This window comes from Cynara cardunculus, assembly GCF_001531365.2.
Source record: "Cynara cardunculus var. scolymus isolate 2C chromosome LG 13, CcrdV1, whole genome shotgun sequence".
NCBI classification, from domain to species: domain Eukaryota; kingdom Viridiplantae; phylum Streptophyta; class Magnoliopsida; order Asterales; family Asteraceae; genus Cynara; species Cynara cardunculus.
The window spans coordinates 4,937,931-4,960,871 of record NC_037540.1 but is presented as its reverse complement, the minus strand read 5'-3'; the positions used below and the strand labels follow the sequence as shown (position 1 = coordinate 4,960,871).

General features: G+C 36.3%; 1 protein-coding gene across 4 annotated transcripts; it reads left to right on the top strand.

Annotated features, from left to right (window-relative positions):
- Positions 1–1,243: 1,243 nt before the first annotated feature.
- LOC112524193 (DExH-box ATP-dependent RNA helicase DExH5, mitochondrial) lies at positions 1,244–18,339 on the top strand. Of its 4 annotated transcripts, none has more exons than XM_025133915.1 (19): positions 1,244–1,773; positions 3,311–3,462; positions 3,545–3,632; positions 4,052–4,297; positions 4,510–4,605; positions 5,138–5,326; positions 5,408–5,567; positions 5,645–5,775; positions 6,656–6,823; positions 6,902–7,174; positions 10,396–10,590; positions 11,287–11,490; positions 11,596–11,665; positions 11,748–11,896; positions 14,267–14,572; positions 15,723–15,782; positions 15,897–16,049; positions 16,129–16,239; positions 17,408–18,338. In XM_025133915.1, the coding sequence occupies exons 1-19, from the start codon at positions 1,399–1,401 to the stop codon at positions 17,876–17,878; spliced, it is 3,597 nt and encodes a 1,198-aa protein (XP_024989683.1). In that variant the 5' UTR covers positions 1,244–1,398; the 3' UTR covers positions 17,879–18,338. The 4 variants fall into 4 exon arrangements, with proteins under 4 accessions (XP_024989683.1, XP_024989682.1, XP_024989684.1 ...); XM_025133914.1 differs by having other exon boundaries at positions 4,049–4,297; XM_025133916.1 differs by having other exon boundaries at positions 4,049–4,297; positions 17,392–17,515.
- Positions 18,340–22,941: the final 4,602 nt, after the last annotated feature.

Sequence of the window (22,941 nt, the reverse complement as noted above, 5' to 3'; positions counted from 1 at the left end):
TACAACTTATTAAAGCTCGATGTTTAAATTCATATAAATAACTGCGGATAAACATAATCAAATAGAGGATGAACATCTCATTTTAAAATTAAAAAATCTAAAATATAATTAGAATAATTATCGAGTTCCAACAAAATAAATAATTATTATCTTTATAAAAAAACTATATTATTAAACCAAATATAAATTTTCGTTATTGTACATAAATTAAATTATAAAAAAATTGAATTAAAAAATTACACAAAAAAATGAGGAATTTCAATAAGTTAATTTGATACTAATATCGATATATTTTTGTCAAAATTTTATGATATTTTCCAACATATATTTTATTCAAAAATAAAAACATCATCGCTTTCTCAAAATCACATAAAACCATAYTATAACATCGACTGAGATAAAGAATAAAATGAAATATTAAAATCACGATATATCTCGCTGCATTACGCGAATACGTTTTTAGTATATATATATATATATATATTTATATATTCTTTTTGCCTCGTAAAATTAATAACAATTTTATTCTATGATATTTGAAATTAATTGCAACATTACCAGTGTATTTTTTTAGTCTCAAATTACACAGACATATATGATTTCCCTTTGTTTCGATTCGTATGGAATGTAATCTATGTTGGATTTGTTTGATTCATGGGAAGGAGAGGGTTTGGGTGTTGGTAAATACCTCGCCATATGCGATTTGTTGGAAGCAACAATTTTGTGACATTTTTACGGGTAACGTGAGTTTTTGGGACAATTTCTGCAAATTTGTAATTTGTAACAAGGGAAAAGGGGTTTGTCGGAGAAGATAGGTAGGGAAAGGGGTTTTATCGGATACAATTGGGCGAGGGTTGGTGTGAAGGAGATAGAAGTCGATGACGATAACTAATGGGGGGTGAGATGGGAAGAGATTTACTGACGGTGAAAATTGATGAGACCTGGTCAAAGTAAAAAGTCATGTGGCGATTCATGATTGGATCTTAGAATATGATTTTTTCAAGTAAGTAGTAAAAAGACTAAAATACCCCTTATTTAACGTTCAATTTTGAACGGTACCAGCTAAGAGCGTAGAGGGGACCAACAAAATGAATACCACAAGGACTAAATCCATAATAAACGGATTTTAGGCACTTTACTCGTAATTTTGAACAAAATACAGGGACCAAAACTGTAATGAACTCTAAACTTAACGTAGATAATACGGTCAGAGATCTCACTCACACGAGCACCAAAATTGTAGGTGCAAAATACAAACCCAAACCCTCTTCAACAGTCAACCGTATTCACCATCAATCAGCACCACCACTACTGTTACCGACGTCGGCGCTGCCGTTGCCGACGATCTACCCACCACGCACCACCATCTTGGCGCGGTGACTAATAAACGAAGTGTGGATGCAACTCCTTTTTCTGCAATACGCCACCACTTTCCACTTTTCGTGCCCTAAAGCCCTTGATAAAACCTCATTATCCCCACCGAGTACGGCGATGAAGGATATACCGCGTACGTCTTCGTACGGCTCCGTGTATGTGCCTCCCCACCACCGCCTTCGCTCCGTCATCACTTCCTCTGCCTCTTCCCCTGATATCTCCTCTACTTCCCGTGCTGTTGTTGCCAACAATTCTTTTGTTAAGTCATCTCACACTAATAATAATAGTTTAGGGACTTCTTATCCTTACTTGCCTCCCAACCAACAACACCAAAAATCACAGGTCCATGACGTCTCGGAAGAAGTTACCTACCGCGGATTAGACCCTTCTATTCCCACCGTGAGTTTTTATTTCTTGGAGTGTATTGAAATTTAGAAATGTAGTTTAGCTAAGAATGTAATTGAGTTTATTACAGATTTGAGTGTTTAGTAGTATGCTTGTTTCCTCAGTTCTATTGGATCTTCGTGTCTTTCTTAGGTGATATTCACACTCTATGGTTCACAAAACCCTCAGGACGTAGCATCAGTGCGTGCAATTTTAGAAAATCATAGAAAGTAATCAATGATAAATATAGCAAGAACTCAAGAAATCATACAGAGGTTACAGCATCACAGGATACCCTAAATGGTCGGAGGACTATAGGATGAGTTGCTGTTGGGATTTCATAGCAGTATGTTGTCACACTGTTATTTTTCTGTTCTCTGTTATCTACTAATCCTGTCCTTGAACCACCTATATTGGTTATGACACTGCAAGAAACATTAAATTTTGCTTTGACCAATTGGAAAGTAGGCTAACCCTTGGTTAACTTTAAAGTTGATACCTCAAGGATAGAGCTTCGGATGATTTCTGGTTTGTCAATTCAACATGGTCCCTTTTACTTAAGTTAACATGACAGTAGCTATCATATAGATGAGCCTGGAAAGAGAGGATACAACTAAATCTGATGGCCATGTCTACCTGATACTATTCACTCATCTAACTCTGACATCCCTGGATGTCTGAATCTGGATATCATTCACATATTGCAATAAATACAATGCCGATGCTTATGTGGTATCTTCTAAAATAGTTGTAAAGAAGGGGATACGCACATTGCCTAAAACCTGCTCCACTCGAATAAAATCCTAGGCGTTTGGTTTCATCACATCTTGATCCTTTCGCTCTTTGATGCCAAAGCATCCAATATTGAGACGATTAAATGGTCCCTTGGCCGCAAGATTTGAGTTCTTGGACTTTTACTTGATAAGAAGCTTCTCTTTTATAGTCCTTTGCTTGTCTTTAATTTATCATCTGTTTCTGTATGAATGAGTTCCCATTGTGTTGTTCGCAAGTTACATAGTGATATATTTATCTGCTTTGAATGTTTGGTATTCAGTATCCACTTATTATAATGGCAGGGATGAAAGTCAAATTGCATGATATAGCTAATGGGTTCTAATTGAACTTATTTGCAATGCAACCGTATCCGTATATAAATTCTAGAACCAAGAAGTTGTGCAGTTACCATTTGAATCTAATAAAGTGCTGATGTGTATTGCTTACATGGCAAACTGCTGGATATAGGGTCTGGTCTTGTTATCTCTTCCAACTTCAGTTGTTCAATCTGTTTGATTCTGTTCTGTGTCATATGCTATGTTTGCTGTGTTGTGTCTTACATAAGTTTAGTTTTTATATGTCAGTGATAAAAAACAAATTTTTGTGGGTCATTGTTTAGTTGCATTTGCATGACGCATTTGTAATTTGTTGGTTGAAGTCTTCTAATTAGTAAATGGTAGCTTATGTGCGCACATGCGGTTATTGATGGGCATGCATTTCCTACATCTCTGCTGCGTTTTCTTGCTGTTGTATTTTAATGTTCTTTTAATATTTCCAGGGTGCTTCCACATCTGATATGGATTCTTGGAAGTGGAGGCTAACAACACTAGTGCACAGCAAGGATGAACAAGAGCTGGTTTCAAGGGAAAAAAAGGACAGACGTGATTATGACCAAATAGCAGCCCTGGCAACTAGAATGGGTTTGCATAGGTATTATTATCACTTTAAGAATTAGTGTGTGCCTCTTTATGTATTGTTGACTAAATAACCTTTTGACTGTAATTCTTGGCAGCCATTTGTATGCCAAAGTGCTTGTGGTTAGCAAGCTTCCTTTGCCAAACTATCGATTTGATCTGGACGATAAACGCCCACAGAGGGAGGTAATTCCTACAAATCATGCTTGCTTAATTCTTTTCACAGTTATAAGGATGTTAGCAGGATAGGCTTACTAAAGCTCGTGTATATGATCGGAAATTCCGAACTGTCCACCTGTTTGTTTTTTTACTTATTTTTGTTATTTAACTATTTTAATATAAGTTGAGTAGTGGACATCAATTGTTTTATCCACTTCAGTTAAAAAAGTCTATGCTTATGCATGTTCCTTGATTTTACTATGTTGCACGCCCATCTTTAAACATCTGAAGGTGTCATACTGGAAAACTTCAGAACTATCAGGTGTCAGTCTTCCTTATCTTTATCTTAGTAATTTTAAGCTGATACAAGTTTCTTTTAATATGTTATTAACCTGTTAATTGCCGATGTTTACATGTATCATACTGAAAGTCTCCAGAATTAGCAGGTGTCCGTATCTCAGGGGTTGCAAAGGAGAGTTGATGCTCATCTCAGGGAATACCTTTCTCACAAGGCCAGGAGTATGAAGGGTTCTCAAGATAATTTGTTTTGGAGGACAAGTAGCAGCGGGAGCATTGCTACTGATGAAGGACTCTTTGAGCAACCAGAGGTGCTTCCACAGAGCAAAGCTGCAATGGAGAAAGTCCTTTGGCGAAGGAGCATGCAACTGCAGACTGAGCAACGAGCTTGGCAGGTATATATAAAATGATCGTTTTTTTTGTATAACTTGGCAACATACTATATTGTTCTAAATCTTTTTTGACGTTAGTCATTCTTTGTTTGCTGTTAAAATGTTACATATCAGAATATCAGAATCCTGCCACACCAAAGTTTATTATGTGAATCTAAAGATTGGATATGTTAAAAATTACAAATGCTATTATGAAAAATGTTCATTTGTTATAGGAATCTTCAGAAGGTTTCAAGATGCTAGAGTTTCGTAGAAGTCTCCCTGCTTACAAAGAGAAAGATGCAATATTGAATGCAATTTCACAGAATCAGGTATTTCATAGTATGATTTTTTGTTAATTTTAGTTGATCGGTTGCCTCCCCTCAACATGTGAATTGGCTCGTTTTCATGAATTTTTTTTGATGCTTTTTGATGTGCATGTTTTCATCACCAAAGTTGTTTTATGAGTTGCCAACTCCAGCTTCATTGTAAGGTTAAGGTTTCCTAATCCATTTTTCTTTAGAACATGCCTTTCATTGTTAAACTTAAGCATTTATGTGAGGATAGCTGATTTAAATGAAAATATGTTTTTTTTTGTAAGGGTGTCCGGGCCAAAGCCCGACTAATCCCCGGCAAATTTGGAGGCTAAACATGGCCCCACTTAAATGTCGCCAACACTCCMYTYCCAGGGCTCGAACTCGGGTTCATGACTATGCCATGCCCAAGCCTTTACCACTAGGCTGGAAGGTCTTTGACTTAAATGAAAATATGTTATTGACAGCTTAGCAACTACAAGAAATTTTAATGTCATCGTCTTCATAAGACGATCTTGATGCATATTGAAATAATATATACTTTTTATAGGTTGTTATCATCTCAGGTGAAACTGGTTGTGGGAAGACAACGCAGATTCCCCAGTTCATTTTAGAATCAGAGATTAATTCTGGTCGTGGGGCCACATGTAGTATCATATGTACTCAGCCTCGACGTATATCTGCGATGTCTGTTTCCGAAAGAATTGCCAGTGAAAGAGGAGAGAAGTTGGGTGAAACTGTAAGTTTTACCATGCTGGGGATCTTCAATGCACATTGACATTGTCATTATATTCTTTAAACCTATTCTTTTTTCTTGAAGGTTGGATATAGAGTTCGGTTAGAGGGTATAAAAGGAAGAGATACCCGCCTGCTATTCTGCACCACAGGAATTTTGTTGAGAAAATTACTAGTTGATAGAAACTTGAAGGGTGTGACTCATGTTCTTGTAGATGAGATTCATGAGCGTGGCATGAATGAAGGTAAGTGAGTTTTTACAAATTTATAATTCTGGATGTGAAAATTGAAATGAAGTGTTAAAATGCTTGCTTGCTGACAGATTTTCTGCTCATTGTTCTGAAAGAACTACTTCCTCGTCGGCCAGAACTGAGGCTTATTTTGATGAGTGCAACCCTGGATGCAGAGCTCTTTTCTTCCTACTTTGGTGGTGTTCCATTGGTCCAGATTCCGGTAGTGCATGGTTTTTGTCTGCATATTTAGCTCTCATCAAGTATATGCATAGTGTAAGGCATGAGTCAGGCACTTATGGAAAGAGTTGTTTCAAATCCATTATTTGAGCTTGTATGGCTTTTCTCTCTGAATTTACAAACTTAGACTCCTCAAATACTATATGTGGTGGTAAAATATTACATCCATTTGATTTGACGAAGGGACGAGTTTCTGTCTATTATATAAGGTTGTTCTAAAAGATGAAGAACTACACTTTGCACAAGCTGGGGGGTCCTTACCGAAACAGTCGCTCTGCTCATTGCGGTAGAAGCCAGGTCAGGGTACATCCCACCCCCACCCCACTTCCGGGTATAACATGCGAGGCTTGTTGGGTTTGGTTACTAATAAATGAAGAACTAGGATCATAAGGGAGAATCACCCCCTAACTTGAAATATTGAATTGCTTCCATTTATTTCGTAATCACATACCAGTAAGTACAATACTGGTTAAATACAAAGGCATTAGCATCTATTATGAGCTTGATTCTGCTGATGTTTATTTGAATGATGGCTAACATGTTAAAGAAAACTTATTGGCTTCAAGAACAAAGGAATATTGCGCTGTTACTATTATGTCTGTTGTCCCCTTTATTATTGCGTTGGTATGAATAAGAGAAGCTGAGAGGAGGCCCTGGGGCACAAGTCTCTGAATTTTAGAGGCTGTGAAAGGTTTGATCTGTGGTGTTGTATCCCAGTAATAACTATTCAATGATCTAATTGTGTCTAACCTATATGACCCATTGGTTCAGTCTTATGTTCTACCAAGTCTTTACTTTAATATTAAGATCTAGGGTGAGATAATTTTGCTCTTGTAACTGAGTTCTTATCTCATTGCCTGTAGGGTTTCACGCACCCAGTTCATACCTATTTTCTTGAAGATGTTCTGGAAAAAACCGGATACAGATTAACAGCAGAAAATCAAATTGATGATTATGGTCAGGATAGAACATGGAAATCTAATAAACAAGTTATAAGAAAGAGGAAAAGCCAAATTGCCTCAGCTGTTGAGGTATATGATTTTATTCGAAAGCATTTCATTCTTTCATGTGCTTGTGTTTCTGATGCTTTATTTTGAAAACGAAAATAGGAGGCACTTGGATCGGCTGATTTTAAGGAATTCAGCCAACAGACACAGGAATCTATGTCTTGTTGGAATCCCGACTGCATAGGTTTCAACCTCATAGAATTCTTACTATGCAGTATGTGTGAGAATGAAAATCCTGGTGCTATTTTAGTATTTATGACCGGGTGGGATGACATAAGTTCTCTGAAGGACAAGCTACAAGCACATCCTCTACTGGGGGATCCAAGTCGAGTTTTGTTGCTTGCATGCCATGGTTCTATGGGCAGCTCGGAGCAGGTAGTCATGTGTTCATTTTTATAGTTTTTAATGAGTGTTGCATTTGCTTATTACCTTTTAATTGGACTTCTTAATTTTTTTTATTGGGTTTTACAAAGTCGGTGGAGGTACCAAAAAATTGTGTTTAAAGCAAATATAACCCTGGATGCAGACTCAAGAATAATAAATGGACGAAGCTGAGTTATAGTTACATTTTGTTGTTTATACAATTGGAGCTACTTATTTATTATCTTCCATGTCGGATGCAGAAGATTTTCACTTCTACCTTCATTGCAGTTCGACAGTTTCTTTATGTCCAGTTTGGCTGTATTAGTGGGACACATAGGTCTTTAGCCTTCTGTGTAGATTATCACAGTTTCTCCACCTCAACTTTATAGTTTGCACTATCAAAGGAGTAGGCATTAGATAGGAGAGCATGGAAGGATGTTTCTCGTGGCTTCTACCCTTCAGCAGGGGTTATGCAACTTCAAGTCCCAGTCTAGTTTGCTGCAAAAGTCTTCTTGTTAATCATGATGTATACAACCTGTGGCATGTAATATGTGAGCTGTGAGTTAATTAGTTCGTGCTGGTTTTACGAGGCACATGAGTTTTGAGTGTGAGTTTGAGTTTGACTACTATTTGGAGAGGCTCTTTTAAGTTAGTTTTCTTGCTGCCTGCATTGCCAACGGTAATCTCTCTGGCGAGGATATATCTGATAATAGTATTTTAAAATCATAATACTGTTAGTAAAGTTTCATGATATATTAATATATGTAAATATGTAATTATTATTTGAAGATTTGATTTATTTTACATTAACAAGCAAATTAAAGTCACATATATAGAGAAGCAGCAAAGTCGCAATGCCTAGCTCGTGACTGGAGGAGGGTATACTAGCCTAGGGAGCTTTTCAATCTGCATGAGAATGTACAAGCAGAGGGAGGAGTGCCTAGGTCGCAACTGGAGGAGGGCAAACTAGCAGAGGGAAAAGGAGGGCCTAGGGCACGACTGGGACAGATGGGAGAACTGGAGGAGAAAGCAGACGGGGAGAGGGAAATGTGAGGGGGAGAGTTACAAGCAGAGGGAAAACGTGAGGGAGAAAGTGAGCTATTCTATAAATCTTGGGTTATTTTTACCCTAACGCTTCAGCCCCCCGCCTCGCCACCTCAGTGTTGCAGGGCATATGACCCAAATAGCCCAGCAGAGGCACCACCTCATTAGGCTTTCTGGCCACCTCGCCTCGAGGTGTACACCTCAAAGGATTTTTAAAACCATGTTAGTTACACATATATTATTTACTTTTCCTAAGGATGGCCTAACCCCTCTACTCCCCTTCCTTCTCCCCTCCCTCGCCTCAACCCCTTCTCTACACACACAGCTCCACTTCTCCCTCCCTACCCCTGTATTCTTCAACCACTCTCTTCTTCCTGCCTATCGCCTGTATTCTACAACCACTCTCCCTTCTCTCTCCCCACCATGTATTGTACAACCATTCTCTTCTTTCCTCCTGTTGGTTCTATTTCTTCCACTACTTCCCCCATTGGAAACTTTGAGCTTGTTGGCATCATTATTTCATCTGGAATGCTCAACCACAGAGACAACATTCACTTTCATTCGCTCCAATTTCCCAAGCTTATCTGTGGAGATTAGACTCCTAATGTTTGGGGGTATACTTGAGTTTGTAACTATTTGATAGTGTGGGACTTGGTAATGCCTATGGCTAATTTCATTGACGACAATTAAAAAACATAAGATCAAATACTAACCAATAGAATTCCAGGAAAGCCAACTGAGATTAAATTCAAAAACCTAAATTAAGAATTAACAGATGAGCTGTACCAGTTTGATGTCATTGTAACTACAAATAACAAGCAATTCAGGGAATGGCATACAGACATACACTAAGGCTGAAACATACACATAGAGGCATACACATTGCCTGCAATGTTGTGTGTCATGTTAGCTTCTAATATCATCCCTTTGCCTTGAAGAATAAAGTGTTAGTAGAATTAGCTGAGAATTGCTTGGAAGAAAATCAACCAGAAAAAAGACCAATCATGGCCAACAGTATTGGGCCTTGATTTTGCATAGAAGCAGCAATGGATGCGAGGCTTGAGGTAGAGTTACACAGTGTCACTATGTGAGCACAACAGTGGACTGTAGAAGGAAAAATTGACCAGATTAGTGATTTACATTTAAGGGACAAAATTCTCAACCTCATTGCCTGCAATCACACAGGCGGAAACAAGACTAACAATACTGAAATTGAAGTCAAAAGATGTAATTAGAATTAAAAATTGAAAATTGAAATACATAAGTGAAATGATAATTGAAACCAATATGCGTCTTCCTGTTTTCTTCGTCATGGGTAAGAAGGGGAAAGAAAAGAGTGCCTGGGAAAGGAAAGGGTTGAAGGGGGTGGGCAGATTTGATGGGGCAAGATGAAGGTAAGGTATGAGGGATTTATTTATTGACATTTTATTAAATTAATGTTTGTCCCTAAATGCAAGTCATGTGAATGGCACTTGGCACATGACCTTTTTAATGGTGTTTGGTTACTGTTGATTGAGGGAGGGACCAATGCATTTGGAAAATTCTGTTGTAGACCAAAAATGTCAAAATTAGGATTTGGTGGACAGTCCGAGGTACAGTTTTTGTAATTTACTTCAGAAAGTACTGTCGAACCAGAAGATCAAGACTAGCTGCAAAGCAAATCACACAGATAGTCGGAATGGATTAGGAAGTACGAGGCTTTGGTCTATTGACAGCTTTGCTTTTCCAAGTCTGCTGTCCTTTTAAATTTTTAAGGAAGAGAGCCATAAAGATTTTGCAGAAGTAGGCCTTGAGAATTTTGTCATCTTCAACATTAGCTTACCTAATTCAAAAACATGGAACTCGTTTGTTTCTTCAATGTTTTCCTCTTTAGCACTAAATTTGACCTTTTCTGCTTTCTTAATTGATAGTTCACATGAATTTTGGTGTACGGAGAGTGGAATCATAACCTGAAAGATGGTATAAAGTATTCATCTAACCATAAATTTGTGGTTTAAAAACTAAAAAGTTTATAATTGGACTATCTGTAGTTGGTTTGTTTGATCAAGTAAACTTTAAAGCGATAACCTTGTGACTATTGTTGGATGTAGTGATGTTTAATTGCCTCTTCGAGGTAAAAATCTCATCTATTTTCTTTGAGATTCGTAATTTGAAGGTTTTTCATATCTTTTTTCCTGCTATGCTTACAGAGGTTAATATTCGAAAGGCCAGAAGCTGGGGTGAGGAAAATAGTTTTGGCTACAAATATGGCAGAAACCAGTATCACAATAGATGATGTGGTTTTTGTTATCGACTGTGGAAAGGCCAAAGAGACATCGTATGATGCTCTAAACAATACCCCTTGCCTGCTTCCTTCATGGATATCTAAGGGTTCTGCTAAACAAGTAAGTTTCTTTTTTGCTTCAGATCTTAGTGATGCGCAGAGAAGAACTTGGATTCGTTGTTGATTTTCTATTAGGCATCATACCTCAACCGGACCAGAATATATTACAAGAATACTTATGAGATTTTATGATTTGGTAGTTCAAGAACAACTTTTTATTCTTTGAGTATTTGACTGTATTAGCTACTATGATCTGTTCTGCACTTCTGCTAGTACGACCTTCAGTAATATACCTGTTCCTTGATATCTTCTCTACTTCAGAATTTCGAATAATCTTGGTTTTTTATACTGCCTGATATCAGTTACTGGATGAATTTTGTATTTATCTGTTTATGTAAGAATTTAGATTGTGGTTTAAGTGAATGATGCTTTGGCTATCAAAAACTTTGAGGGCACTATTGATTATTTACTTTTTCCTATCCTAGATTCTATCGGTTCAGGACATTTTGCAACTAGACTTGAGGCGTTTAGTTCCTCAATTTACATTGTTTGCTCATGTAAACTGAGTTACCTCTGTGTGGCTATTGTAGTTGGAACCCAATAGTGGTTTCATTTCCTACAGAAGCATGTTCTTTTGATAAGACTAATAGAAACATGTTTGCTTGTTTCAGCACTTGGGCTATTCGTATTGCTTCTATAAACACTGAAGTGATTGATACGAGTGCATTGATTTCTTTTTTCTCTACTGGATATACAGAGGCGAGGACGAGCCGGTCGTGTTCAACCAGGAGAGTGTTACCATCTATATCCTAGATGTGTCTATGATGCTTTTGCAGATTATCAATTGGCAGAAATACTGAGGACGCCTCTGCAATCACTGTGTCTCCAAATTAAAAGTTTAAAATTAGGAAGTATTTCTGAATTCTTATCTAAGGCTTTACAGTCACCTGAGTTATTAGCGGTAAAGCTCAGCCTCATATTTCAAAGTATTGTCTAAACATTATGAAGTACATCATATCCACTTTCTTCACCTATCAATAATTGTTTGGTTATTGGTCGTTTGTAGGTTCAAAATGCCATCGAGTATCTCAAGATTATTGGTGCTTTAGATGAGAGTGAAAATCTGACTGTATTGGGTATGTGGATTTTTGTATGCTCCATTCTGATATTGAGGTGGTGTAGTTTCGGTAATTTAACCTGTATTTGAGGCCTTGACAGGTCGTTATTTGACAATGCTTCCGGTGGAGCCCAAACTTGGAAAGATGCTTATACTGGGTGCGATTCTTTATTGCCTGGACCCTATACTGACAGTTGTTGCTGGTCTTAGTGTCAGAGATCCTTTTTTGGCACCTCTAGACAAGAAGGATGTGAGTCACCTTTCTTTTTCCCTGGAATACTTGTATGGTTTTTACTTCGATACACACCCGTTGTATGGTTGTATCATTGCTATGTCGGGAGCCACCCTATTCATTTTATGGGCAAGGAATAGAATCTTCAGAGGATTTCTGCTGCTTGCTATTCTTTACTGTCACATCTGCACTGTTGCTTTCAACAGCCTGTATTTTTTCATGTCCTAAAATGTGAAGATGTCATGGTGTTTTGCGATTATGTGAGGTTTATTTTGGTTGTTCAATCTGCTTCATAAAAACAATTTTCTCTGTCTGCACATTTTTTTTTGAATGGCTTAAAATAGGGAAGGCTGCTACTTGTGTAGTTATACAAAAGGTTATCCTTCTCCTCAGGCAGAAGATGCTTTAGGTGTACTGATATTATGAATAGCAGTTTGACAATTATGTCCTAGGGGCTATAATCTCTTTCTAATCATTCAGTATTGCAGAAAATTATCGAACTATTGTCATTTTAGAATGTTAGTCTTGAAGAGAATCGTTGTTCTCCCCTTTGATCTTGCAGTCTATAGTCTGTAAATATCATCTTCATGATTTTTTGATATGACCAAGCATTTAACCTTCATGCTGAATCTTGCAACTACCCTTTAGCTACTACTTGTTCTATTTTCTTCTCTGCAATTTCCTTTGATTAACATACTGCTTTGTCGTAGTAATCTTTTAAGTTTATAATATTTATTATATATGACAAATGGAACTCACACAAACACACCTCGCCTTGGTGAGGTTGAAACCCTTGACCTTTAGAAAGGCTGGGTTACCGGATACCGCTGGGCCCTTTGGTTGTTTTGTCATAATTGTCACAGAGAAAAACCTTTCTATTTGAATTAAAAGGTGTAGTGCCTTCAAAAATTATGTTAGAGATACCTGTTGCAAGAAGACAAAGGTTTATACAAACCAGATTAGTTTGTGAGGGGAGTTATTATTATAAATAAACAAATATAATAGGAGGAGAATGTGATGCCTTTTCAGTATTATGAAATGTGATGCTGGACTAATAGGGTTGGTGGTTTACTCTTGTGAAATAGGAAGTTGATAGATCGTTTCTTTATTATGTCTACTGTGGAACAGTGAAAATCTTTTGATCTTGATATATGCTACACCAACATCAACAAATCTTTTAGATCTTGATATATGCCACACCAACATGAAAATAATTGGGACTGACTAAAGATGGAAAACAAACAGAAATATTAATATCTGAAACCCACAGGGTTGCAGGACATGAATAACATCCTTTGTTGCACGCGTACCTATAGCCAACTGCTTCAGTATATTGCATCCATTCAAATCCTTTCCTACTTGTCCATGTGTGATCTTAGTCAACTTTTGCCTCTTTCAACGACCTCTTGTTACCAGTCTCTTCTTCTAGAAGAAGCAGACATGCTCAGTTATCTATAGATGCAACACAAATCTTCTGTATATTTCGAGGCTGTATGTCCACCTCAATTTTCGCATTTTGCTAGATACGTCTTGTCTATCTGTGCCAACATTCTGTCCCATAATTCTTAACAAGTCTTATTGCTGTCATATAGAGCTAACCTTTTGAGGTTAAGACAAAGGATCGTGTGAGAATAGAAGTTAAGGTGAGAAGCGTAAGAAGGGATCTGGACCCTTGATCACTTTTAATCTCACCCCCACCCCGTGAATTGCGCTTCTCACGGGAATTGATCCGTTGCATCCTGGTGCACTGCATTATTGTTGATCTTCAATTAGGATTGATCCAAGGGTGATGATGGCTTCTTACCCTCCTCACCATAACTTCCATTCTCATCGTAACCCAACCCTTGAGCTTAAATGGCATTCTGAACACAAGGCTCCCGAAACGTGTTTCCATTTTGTCCTTATGAACCATCGAATATTACCCCCTTGGTCTCTTCATCCTTATGTACTACTATATCAAATAAAGGAAGATAAATTTCCTAACTACTTCATATTTGGACAGGCTTACGACATCTTCTGCTCCTTTATCTGCACCATAATGTTGCACTTCATTTATTCTTTTTGGTCCGGCTTAATCTTAAACTCTTAGATTCCAAGATAGTTTCTGTATGCACAAATATTTATTTAACACGTTGCCTAGACTTGTCATCAACATGATACCATTGGAGAAAAGCATGCACTTGGTATATCATTTTGCATTCCTTTTTGAGGTCATCCATAACTAAAGCCAAAATATAAGGACTGGATGCTGGCTCTTGGTGTAACCCTATCCTAATAGGGAAGGGGGGCCAGACAGTGGAAGAAGGATGCCATTTGAATTTGGATATTATTTTAGGAAAGGAAAGAAATCATTCTGATTCATCTATGTGATTCTTTTTCTTTTTACAGTTGGCAGAGGCAGCGAAAGCACAATTTTCCTGTGATTACAGTGACCATCTTGCTCTTGTCAGGGCGTATGAGGGTTGGAAAGTAGCTGAATATGGTCTTACTGGTTACGAATACTGTTGGAAAAATTTTCTCTCCGCACAGTCAATGAAAGCTATTGATTCTCTCCGTAGGGAATTTCAATCGTTGCTCAAGGATACCGGTCTTATCGACAGCAACACACCCATTTACAACACTTGGAGCTATGATGAGAATCTCCTTCGGGCAGTTATCTGCTACGGATTGTATCCAGGAATTTGCTCTGTCGTGGTAAGCCATGTTCGGCTCAAGGCAAAATAGATGATGTAGTCATGAACTTTGCTGGTTTCTTCTAGTTTGATACTAAAATATAAATTACATTGTCACTTGCATACTTGACCTACAACAATTACTGCAACCAAAGTACTTAAATACCTGCATTAATTTTGTTCGATTGATTAACATAGTAATTGATGATGCTTAGAAAACAGCTGCTAATGCACCTAAATGCACACAGCATTACAGGACATTGTTTTGCAGCTGTTTTGTTTTCCATCAACAAGTAATTGCATCCTTCTGCTATGTCTCTCTCAAGTTCTCATATTTATCTACTATTTCTCATTTACTCTTTTCTTATGTTTATCTCCTCTCTAATTCTTGAAATGTTCTATTACTACAAAGTAGTATTGATTGTTTTTCGATTGAAGCATATATTTTACTTTCATCCCATCATATGTTCACGATATGTTCAAGAAACCTAGATATTGGTTGGCATATGCTCTGAAAATAGAATTAAACATGATGAGTGGTATGTTTGGAGATGCATATAGATGCCTTGTACCATACAAAGCTGACATTTAGAGCATTCCCTGAAGTGACACTCAGTGGCCATCTCAACTACCATTTCCGGCTGAAAAGTGCTCGTGGTATTGGGCACTGTAATCATTGAGTGGTAATGGAAAGCGTAATTGATGTGGACTGAGTGAAGAAGACGACCTTTCGATTTTGGTTCCATGATGCGAGCTCAGAGCATGCTGGCTTCTGGATTATGTTTCAGCTAAACTCCTTGTATTTGCTGAAGTACATTTTGATTTCTATTGATCATTCTGTTAGCCGGAAGGATGACAGGTTAATCGGAATCAATAGGGGTTGGGGTAATCTGTATATGTAAAATTTCTTTGATGATGTACCCAAAGTTATCGTAAAATTATATTACGGAACTGCTTTTTATTTTTCTTCTCATATCAGTATGACATTCTGGTGAAATAATGGATGCAAACACAGTACTTACGTATGTGAAACTGTTTCTTTATTATATTGAACTTGTATCTTTTTAACCGGTCTAGGAAAGGCCGTCTTAATTTGTTTATGGTAATTGATATTACTTCACATATTTATCATTTCATTAAATTCACCTCTGGCAACATCAACTTACTTGCAGCACAACGAGAAGTCATTCTCACTGAAAACAATGGAGGATGGTCAGGTGCTTCTACACTCTGTAAGTTCGTCCGTCTAGTAGTTTTTTCGTCACTTGTTTGTTTATTTCATTTGAATGCAGTCAAATATGTGCACCATGACCTGTAACTTTATATGCTTTTTATTTCATCTATAGAACTCGGTTAATGCACGTGATTCTAAAATTCCATACCCATGGCTGGTCTTCAATGAAAAGATCAAAGTGAACTCCATTTTTCTTCGAGATTCAACAGCTGTGTCTGATTCAGTGCTGCTCCTCTTTGGTGGAAGCATTTTGAGAGGCGATATTGTGAGTCATCTTCCCCCCCTTTTTCTTGAGGTTTATGCTCTCTGAATATAACCTATTAATTCATCATTCTATCAAACAGGATGGCCACTTGAAAATGTTAGGAGGATACCTGGAGTTCTTTATGGAGCCTGCATTAGCAGAAATGTATCAAAGCTTAAGACGTGAGCTTGATGAATTATTTCAGTGTAAAGTGCGTACTTCTTTATTCTCCATTATTTTTTGTTCACTTGTACACATTTCTGGAACTCTTTAAGATTAATCACGGAACTATCCAGCTACTTAGGTTTAGGCTTTACAGAGAAAGGAAGACAATGGAAGAAAGGAAGTGAACAAGAGTTAAACTAGGGTACTTGTAAAGTCCATAGTATTTACATCTACCATAGGTCACAACCGAGATGGTTTAAAAGTTTATGCATTAGTAACTACATTCAGGATCGTGTGAGAAATGTTCACTTTTGTAAGGCAAGAACAAGTGAAGATACCTGTATATTGTGTGAAGAGTGAAGTTCAAGGGAAAACCCCCAAAGAAGGAAAAATTAAGGAACACTCTAATAACCATTCATCTGTGCAGTATGCACATGTGCATACAAGTAATTGAAGATGTTTTCTGGTTTCTATGCATGTGTGCATGTTATGCACATGTGCATACTGGAAAAATTACTTGTAAATTACTTGTACTCACATGTGTAAACCGTATTGTGTGAATATTATGTTATATTGTGTGAAGATTGTAACTTTCACATCACCTTCAACTGTGTATTGGGAGGTTATATTGTGTGAATTTTGTAACCATCATACAATATAAATGCATTTCACAGCTCTCACGACAAAACTTCACACGGTATAAATGTATTTCACAATTCTCACAACAAACCTTCACACAGTACAATGATACATTGATGCCTTCACTTTTTTCACGTTCTCACGAGAATAGGTTGTTCTCGCTGGAACCCAACCCTTAGTACCCAAGAGCATTATTTGTATTTTTGTATGTCCATGCTTATTTACATTATGTCTTTGATGCTTTCACCCCAAGGGTTAGGTTCTGGTGAGAATGAGAGTCACGTTGAGAAGGGTAACAAGGATCTCCACCCTTGGATCAATCCTAATTGAAGAGTTCCACTAGATCAACACTAATGAGAAGCACTGGATCAGTTCCCTTCTAAAGCGCAATTCATGGGTTCGTTTGAGATTAAAAGTGATTAAGGGTCCAAATTCCTTCTTACGCTTCTCACCTTAACTCTTATTCTCACACAATCCTTTGTCTTCACCCCAATGATGCTTTATGCTTGATAAACTATAGAATTTTGTATATTTTGTCTGTTATGTCTAATGATTTCAGCTTTTTTATGGATCAGCTGATGAATCCCAGAATGGACTTGCACACCCACCATGATCTTTTATCTGCCGTGCGCTTGCTGCTCCCTGGAGATCAATGTAACGGCAGATTTGTATTCAACCATCAGGTGCTATATAGTAATTCAAAACCTTATATTGCATCAGTGCCACCACCACCACCACTAGTTTCCCGGGTAGAAAGTGGACCAGGCGGGGATAACTCCAAGAGTCAACTCCAAACATTACTTAGCAGGGCTGGTTATGCCGCCCCAATCTACAGGACCAACCAATTGTCAAACAACCAGTTTAGATCGATTTGTGAATTCAATGGCATGCAGATTATGGGCCATCCTTGTCACAACAAGAAACAAGCAGAAAAGGATGCTGCTGCAGAGGCTTTAGAGCAGCTCATGGGCGGCAAAAATGCAGCCCGTGATTCAATTGATAACTTGTCGATGATGCTGAAGAAAAGCAAGAAGAATCACAACTAAGGTAAATGAAAGGGAAGCTCTCATCTTTGGAGCAATCCCAATTGGGATAAAGCATTTGTGATGATGCGCGTGAAATGTTGGGGATATTATAGTCCCCAAGTATTGGTTTGAAGCAGTTAATTTTTGCCGGTGGATGGGCTGCGAGGCGATTTGAATGTTTTTTGATCATCTTGAAGCAAAATGGTTGCCAGATTCTAATATTCTAGGCAATCGACTACTAAATGAGTGGGTGGTTAATTAGGAATGATGTTCCATTAGAAGCAGAGCAGGTAGATGAATCTTTTGTACATAATTAATGTCAGTAGTTACTTGCTTCAATGGTATGGCCAACAAATTAAGTAGGATTTGGATTACTTCTAAAAGACCAATTTCTAGAGAACTGAAGCTTTTGGGATGAGCATGGCAAATGAGCTTTTGGGATGTGGGAAATGAAGTACCCCCATTGACATAATATGACATTTATGTGTCACCTGTACAAGAGGGTCATGATGGATGGTAAAAAATTATGACTCGTATTTGGGGTTCCAAAAAACGTTCTTGTGGCTTATAATTTACTGTTATTTTTGTTTATGTGATAAGTTTTTGAAAACAATACTGAATTGTAAATCACAAGAATGAAGACAACAATAAAATTGTAAACCACGAGGATGTAGACAAATTCATAGTATAAAAAACCCTCTAAATATGTCAAATAATTACTTTTGGAATAAATATGAGCATTCTATTTATATGTTGCAGAAGATGGCCAATCGCATGGTTCTTATATTCTTCTTTTGGGGTGTTTTAGGCTATGTCTTGATTATATCATATGATAAAATGCAACTGTAATATATTAGTTTTGATAAACTCAATGACTACAATTGTTATGGACGTCTAAAAAAACCCTGGACAGATGGGACATTCCACCACATCTCTTGGGTCTCAATCATTACGTCACAATCACTGTTTTTTTCTTCATGTTTGTACTTTTTGAAAGGAATTACAATGAATTTGATCATGGTTTGAGTGGCACTTATAAATTTATGATTTAGTAGTTTAAGGGGATCGTTTGGGTCTCAATCATTACGTCACAATCACTGTTTTTTTTTTCTTCATGTTTGTACTTTTTGAAAGGAATTACAATGAATTTGATCATGGTTTGAGTGGCACTTATAAATTTATGATTTAGTAGTTTAAGGGGATCGTTTGGTTTGTTTTAAAGAATGAAAATGTTGAGAAATAGAGATAAGAATGAGTACTATTTGCTACTTCAATTTGTTGATAAATATTTCATTACACGTATCTTATAATGACATATTTTATTACATCAAACCATATATTATTAATGATATACAATGGGTCATTTACTGAACATTTATCTTTTACCGGTTCAATTACCTTACTGGATGAACATAATAAAAACCGATGCGAAAATCTTGCCCTGTAAGAGGGAAGGAAATGATTAAGAGTCTTACCCGGTAAGAAATTACCGTGTTATAAACGCTTACGTTAATTCATTTTGATGACCATGAATGTTACCCCATTAGCTAAGAGTGGTGATTCTTGACGATAAATGCTTACCTATTAAGTATTCGGTAAACGACCCCTCAGTAATAGCATATTCCATTACTTGAGACAATATACTATTGATAATTTTCATTTTCATCCTTCTCCCCTATTACCCCAACCAAACACTCATTTAATATCTCAGTTAAATGATTGTTTTTTTAGTAATCATTACTCATTACTGATCTACTACATGCGTAAATCAAAATTCGTGTTAATATTTATTTTTCTTTTTGAAATGTACTTGTTTTGCTTAGTTAGCATGTTTTACATCTAGAAATTGTTATCTGATTTCATGGCGTGCTTAACACAAAAAATGGCGAGTTTAATCTGCTTAAAAATGCATAAACTGATCTTTTATCAATGAAAAAAATAGAAAAATCTCAAGTACAGTTATACTTAACATGTACAGCCTAATGAAATTCTATAAAATAAAATAACATGAAAGATATCAAACTGAAAATTCTCGACGTTGTAGATTAAGCGAAACATAGTTCAAAATTGAGGTGAACGTATTCACCTGTTAGTATCTTGTCTTGTTCTAAATAAGTGTTATGAAAAAGGATCTAACCATGATACGTTGGACCACAATTTGATCATTTCAAGCACTACGATGATGACAATTTATATTTATATTGTTTCAAATAAAATTAGAATCTCATATAATGCCTCGACAGTGGCTTATTTCTAGAAATAAGTAAATAACTGATTTACAATCCCTTACAGTAAAGTTTTGATTTCTCCAACGTAATTTATTGAAGTTCCATAACACTACCACATGCATTTGTATAGCTTCAAAGGAACACATTTTTGTCCCAAATTACAAAACTTCAACTCGTTGGTTTAGAGAACTATTAATCAAATAAAACCGTTTTCATTAACACCATATAAAACCGAATAAACCACAAGGGTGGTGTCTGATTGGTTTGAGTTTGGCTCCAAAGATCAAAAGTATCAGGTGGTTTCAGGTTCAAATCCAAGGAAGAATAAAAATCCCCTTGTGGCCATGGAGGTTCAAATGCGGTGATTCCGGGCTATCTGCAAAGCAGGTGGTCATCCTGGGATTAGTCGGCTCGCATAACGGGTTGGATATCCAGGTTTATCTATATATATATTATAAACGAATATAATTTTTTTTATTGACCTGTATATCCAACCCGCTATGCGAGCGGACTAATCCTAGAACGACCACCTGCTTTGCAGATAGCCCGGAGTCACCGTATTTGAACCTCCGTGGCCACAAGGGGATTTTTATTCTTCCTTGGATTTGAACATGGGACCTCCAGGTATTTTTAACCTTTGGAGTCAAACTTAAACCAATCAGGCACCACCCTTGTGGTTAAACAACTTATAATTTGCTATAAACAGCTTTCACGTTAACCTTTCGTGACTCTAAAGAACCACAACATTTTCTTGAAAGTACAAGGTAATATCAAGAATCTATGAATTTTTTACGATGGTCAATTTGGACCACTTATGAATGAAGGATGAGAGCAATGACCTCTCATTTTCTCAAACCCTCACATACTAACAAAATGTATAAGAGTCCTTTTGTTGGTTTGCTTAATTATGGGGACAAAATTTGAGCAAAAGGAGGGTAAATTGAGTGTTTGGAGATCCTTTGACCATATGGAGGTTGAGGTCAAATGGGACCATTTGTAAATTTATATGGTAAGAACCTTGTGGTCCTTCCTTTAAGAATTTGGAAACTCCCAACCCATTGTTATCACCTTGTCATGTGATCATGCTACTATTTCTTTCCCCTTTCATTTCTTTTTTCACTTTTTTGTTTAATTAATCAATAAAAATCCGAAATCTGAATCTGTAATATTTTAATATCGTTTCAAACCCGTTTTTAAATGGGTATGTGAATCTGGGTTTGAATTCGAATAGCAGAATCAACAAAGTCAAAATGGCGACAGAAGTCGAAATGTATACTTGGTTGCCATATATCATCTCTTGTTCTTGAGTTTGTTCTTAAATTTAAGTTCATATTTTTTTTCTTGGCATCTTCTTATCACCAATCTTAGTTTAAATATAATAATATATGAAATTAATGTTTAATTAATATAAACTCAACCTGTATTTACTCAACAAGAATCATAAATAGATCAATAGGTGTTATGTTACGAGGTTTAGTGATATTTAAGCTTAGGGGGGTGTTTGGGATTGCTTATTTGAAACAACTTATGTTTTTCTACAAAAACACTTATCAACTTATTATAAGTCAGAAAGTTTAACTTCTTCAAAAACTTCTTATTACCGGTTTGACACCGGTATAAGTTGTTTATCCAAACATCCAAAAGTACTTATTACCGACGCCACATCGGAATAAGTCAATAAGTTGTTGTCTTAGTTATGATTTACATGTTTTTTTCATAACTAAATACAGATTAAAAAAATGATCACATATTCATTTTTTTACTTTGAAAATAATTTGACCAAAATTCATATGAAACTCAGTTGATCAAAATAAAAATCAAGTTAAAATAGGTATTATTTTGTTCGATAACAAATAATACTGATAATTGATGATGTGTAGAGAAAATGGAAAAAAAAAGGAATCAGAAAATGTGATATTTATTTAAGAAAAAAACAAAGATTATCTTTTTTATTAAATATTTTTGAATTTAAAAAACCCAAATAAAAAAATAATAAAGAAATGAAACAAGAAGGCATCTTTGATTACAAAAAAGCAAGTGGGTCATGGAAGGAAGGTTGACCTAATTCTAGTTGACTGCTTTTGGACCACCCCTGCCTTTTTCTTCCTGCACTTTTTCTAAAACAAAAATATCATTTCTTTCTAATAAATTAATTCATATATTCCAATTAAAAGTATTTTAAAATAAATATAATATTTAGGGGGTGTTTTTTTATACTCATTCCTTGTTCGGAGTATCTTTAACATATTCTCTAGAATAAAGTTATAGCAATAATCATGAGGATGATGTCTGATTGGTTTGAGTTTGGGCTCCAAATATCAAAAGTGTCTGGAGGTCCTAGGTTTAAATGCAATGAGAAATAAATATCTCTTTGTGGCCAGGGAGGTTCAAATACGGTGACTTCGGGCTACTACAGGTGGTCGTCTTGGAATTAGTCGGCTCGCATAGCGGGTTGGATATTCAGGTTAATTAAAAAAAAGTTACAATAATAGATTTTTTATATTGTTCTTTAAAGTAGATAAAACTCAGATAATTATCTAAAACTTGTAATGTGGAGAAAGAAATTAATTTTTTTTATTGAATTCTATTGATGAAACTGAACTATTATTATTTTATGTAATTTAAAAAATATATATTGAGCTGGTAAAATTATAGAATATTTTGATAATATAATGAAAGTTGAAATCTCTAAATTAGAGAATCTGTTGGAATTAAATATAAATCGTTTTAAAGATTTTGTTTTTTTTTTTTTTACTTTTCTATTTTAGAGAAAGTATAAATAATATATTGGATATGCTTTTGGGAAATTAACTCAAATAGTTGTTCCACTCATTCAAATTGGTCTCCTAGTCATTC

What these genes read in the sequence shown, in the direction of transcription:
- LOC112524193 (XM_025133914.1), top strand. Translation starts at nt 1,399, where the DNA reads ATGCAACTCCTTTTTCTGCAATACGCCACCACTTTCCACTTTTCGTGC. An exon ending in TAGACCCTTCTATTCCCACC is followed by an intron (nt 1,774 to 3,310) that starts GTGAGTTTTTAT and finishes TAATATTTCCAG; the next exon opens with GGTGCTTCCACATCTGATAT. An exon ending in CTATGGGCAGCTCGGAGCAG is followed by an intron (nt 7,175 to 10,395) that starts GTAGTCATGTGT and finishes CTATGCTTACAG; the next exon opens with AGGTTAATATTCGAAAGGCC.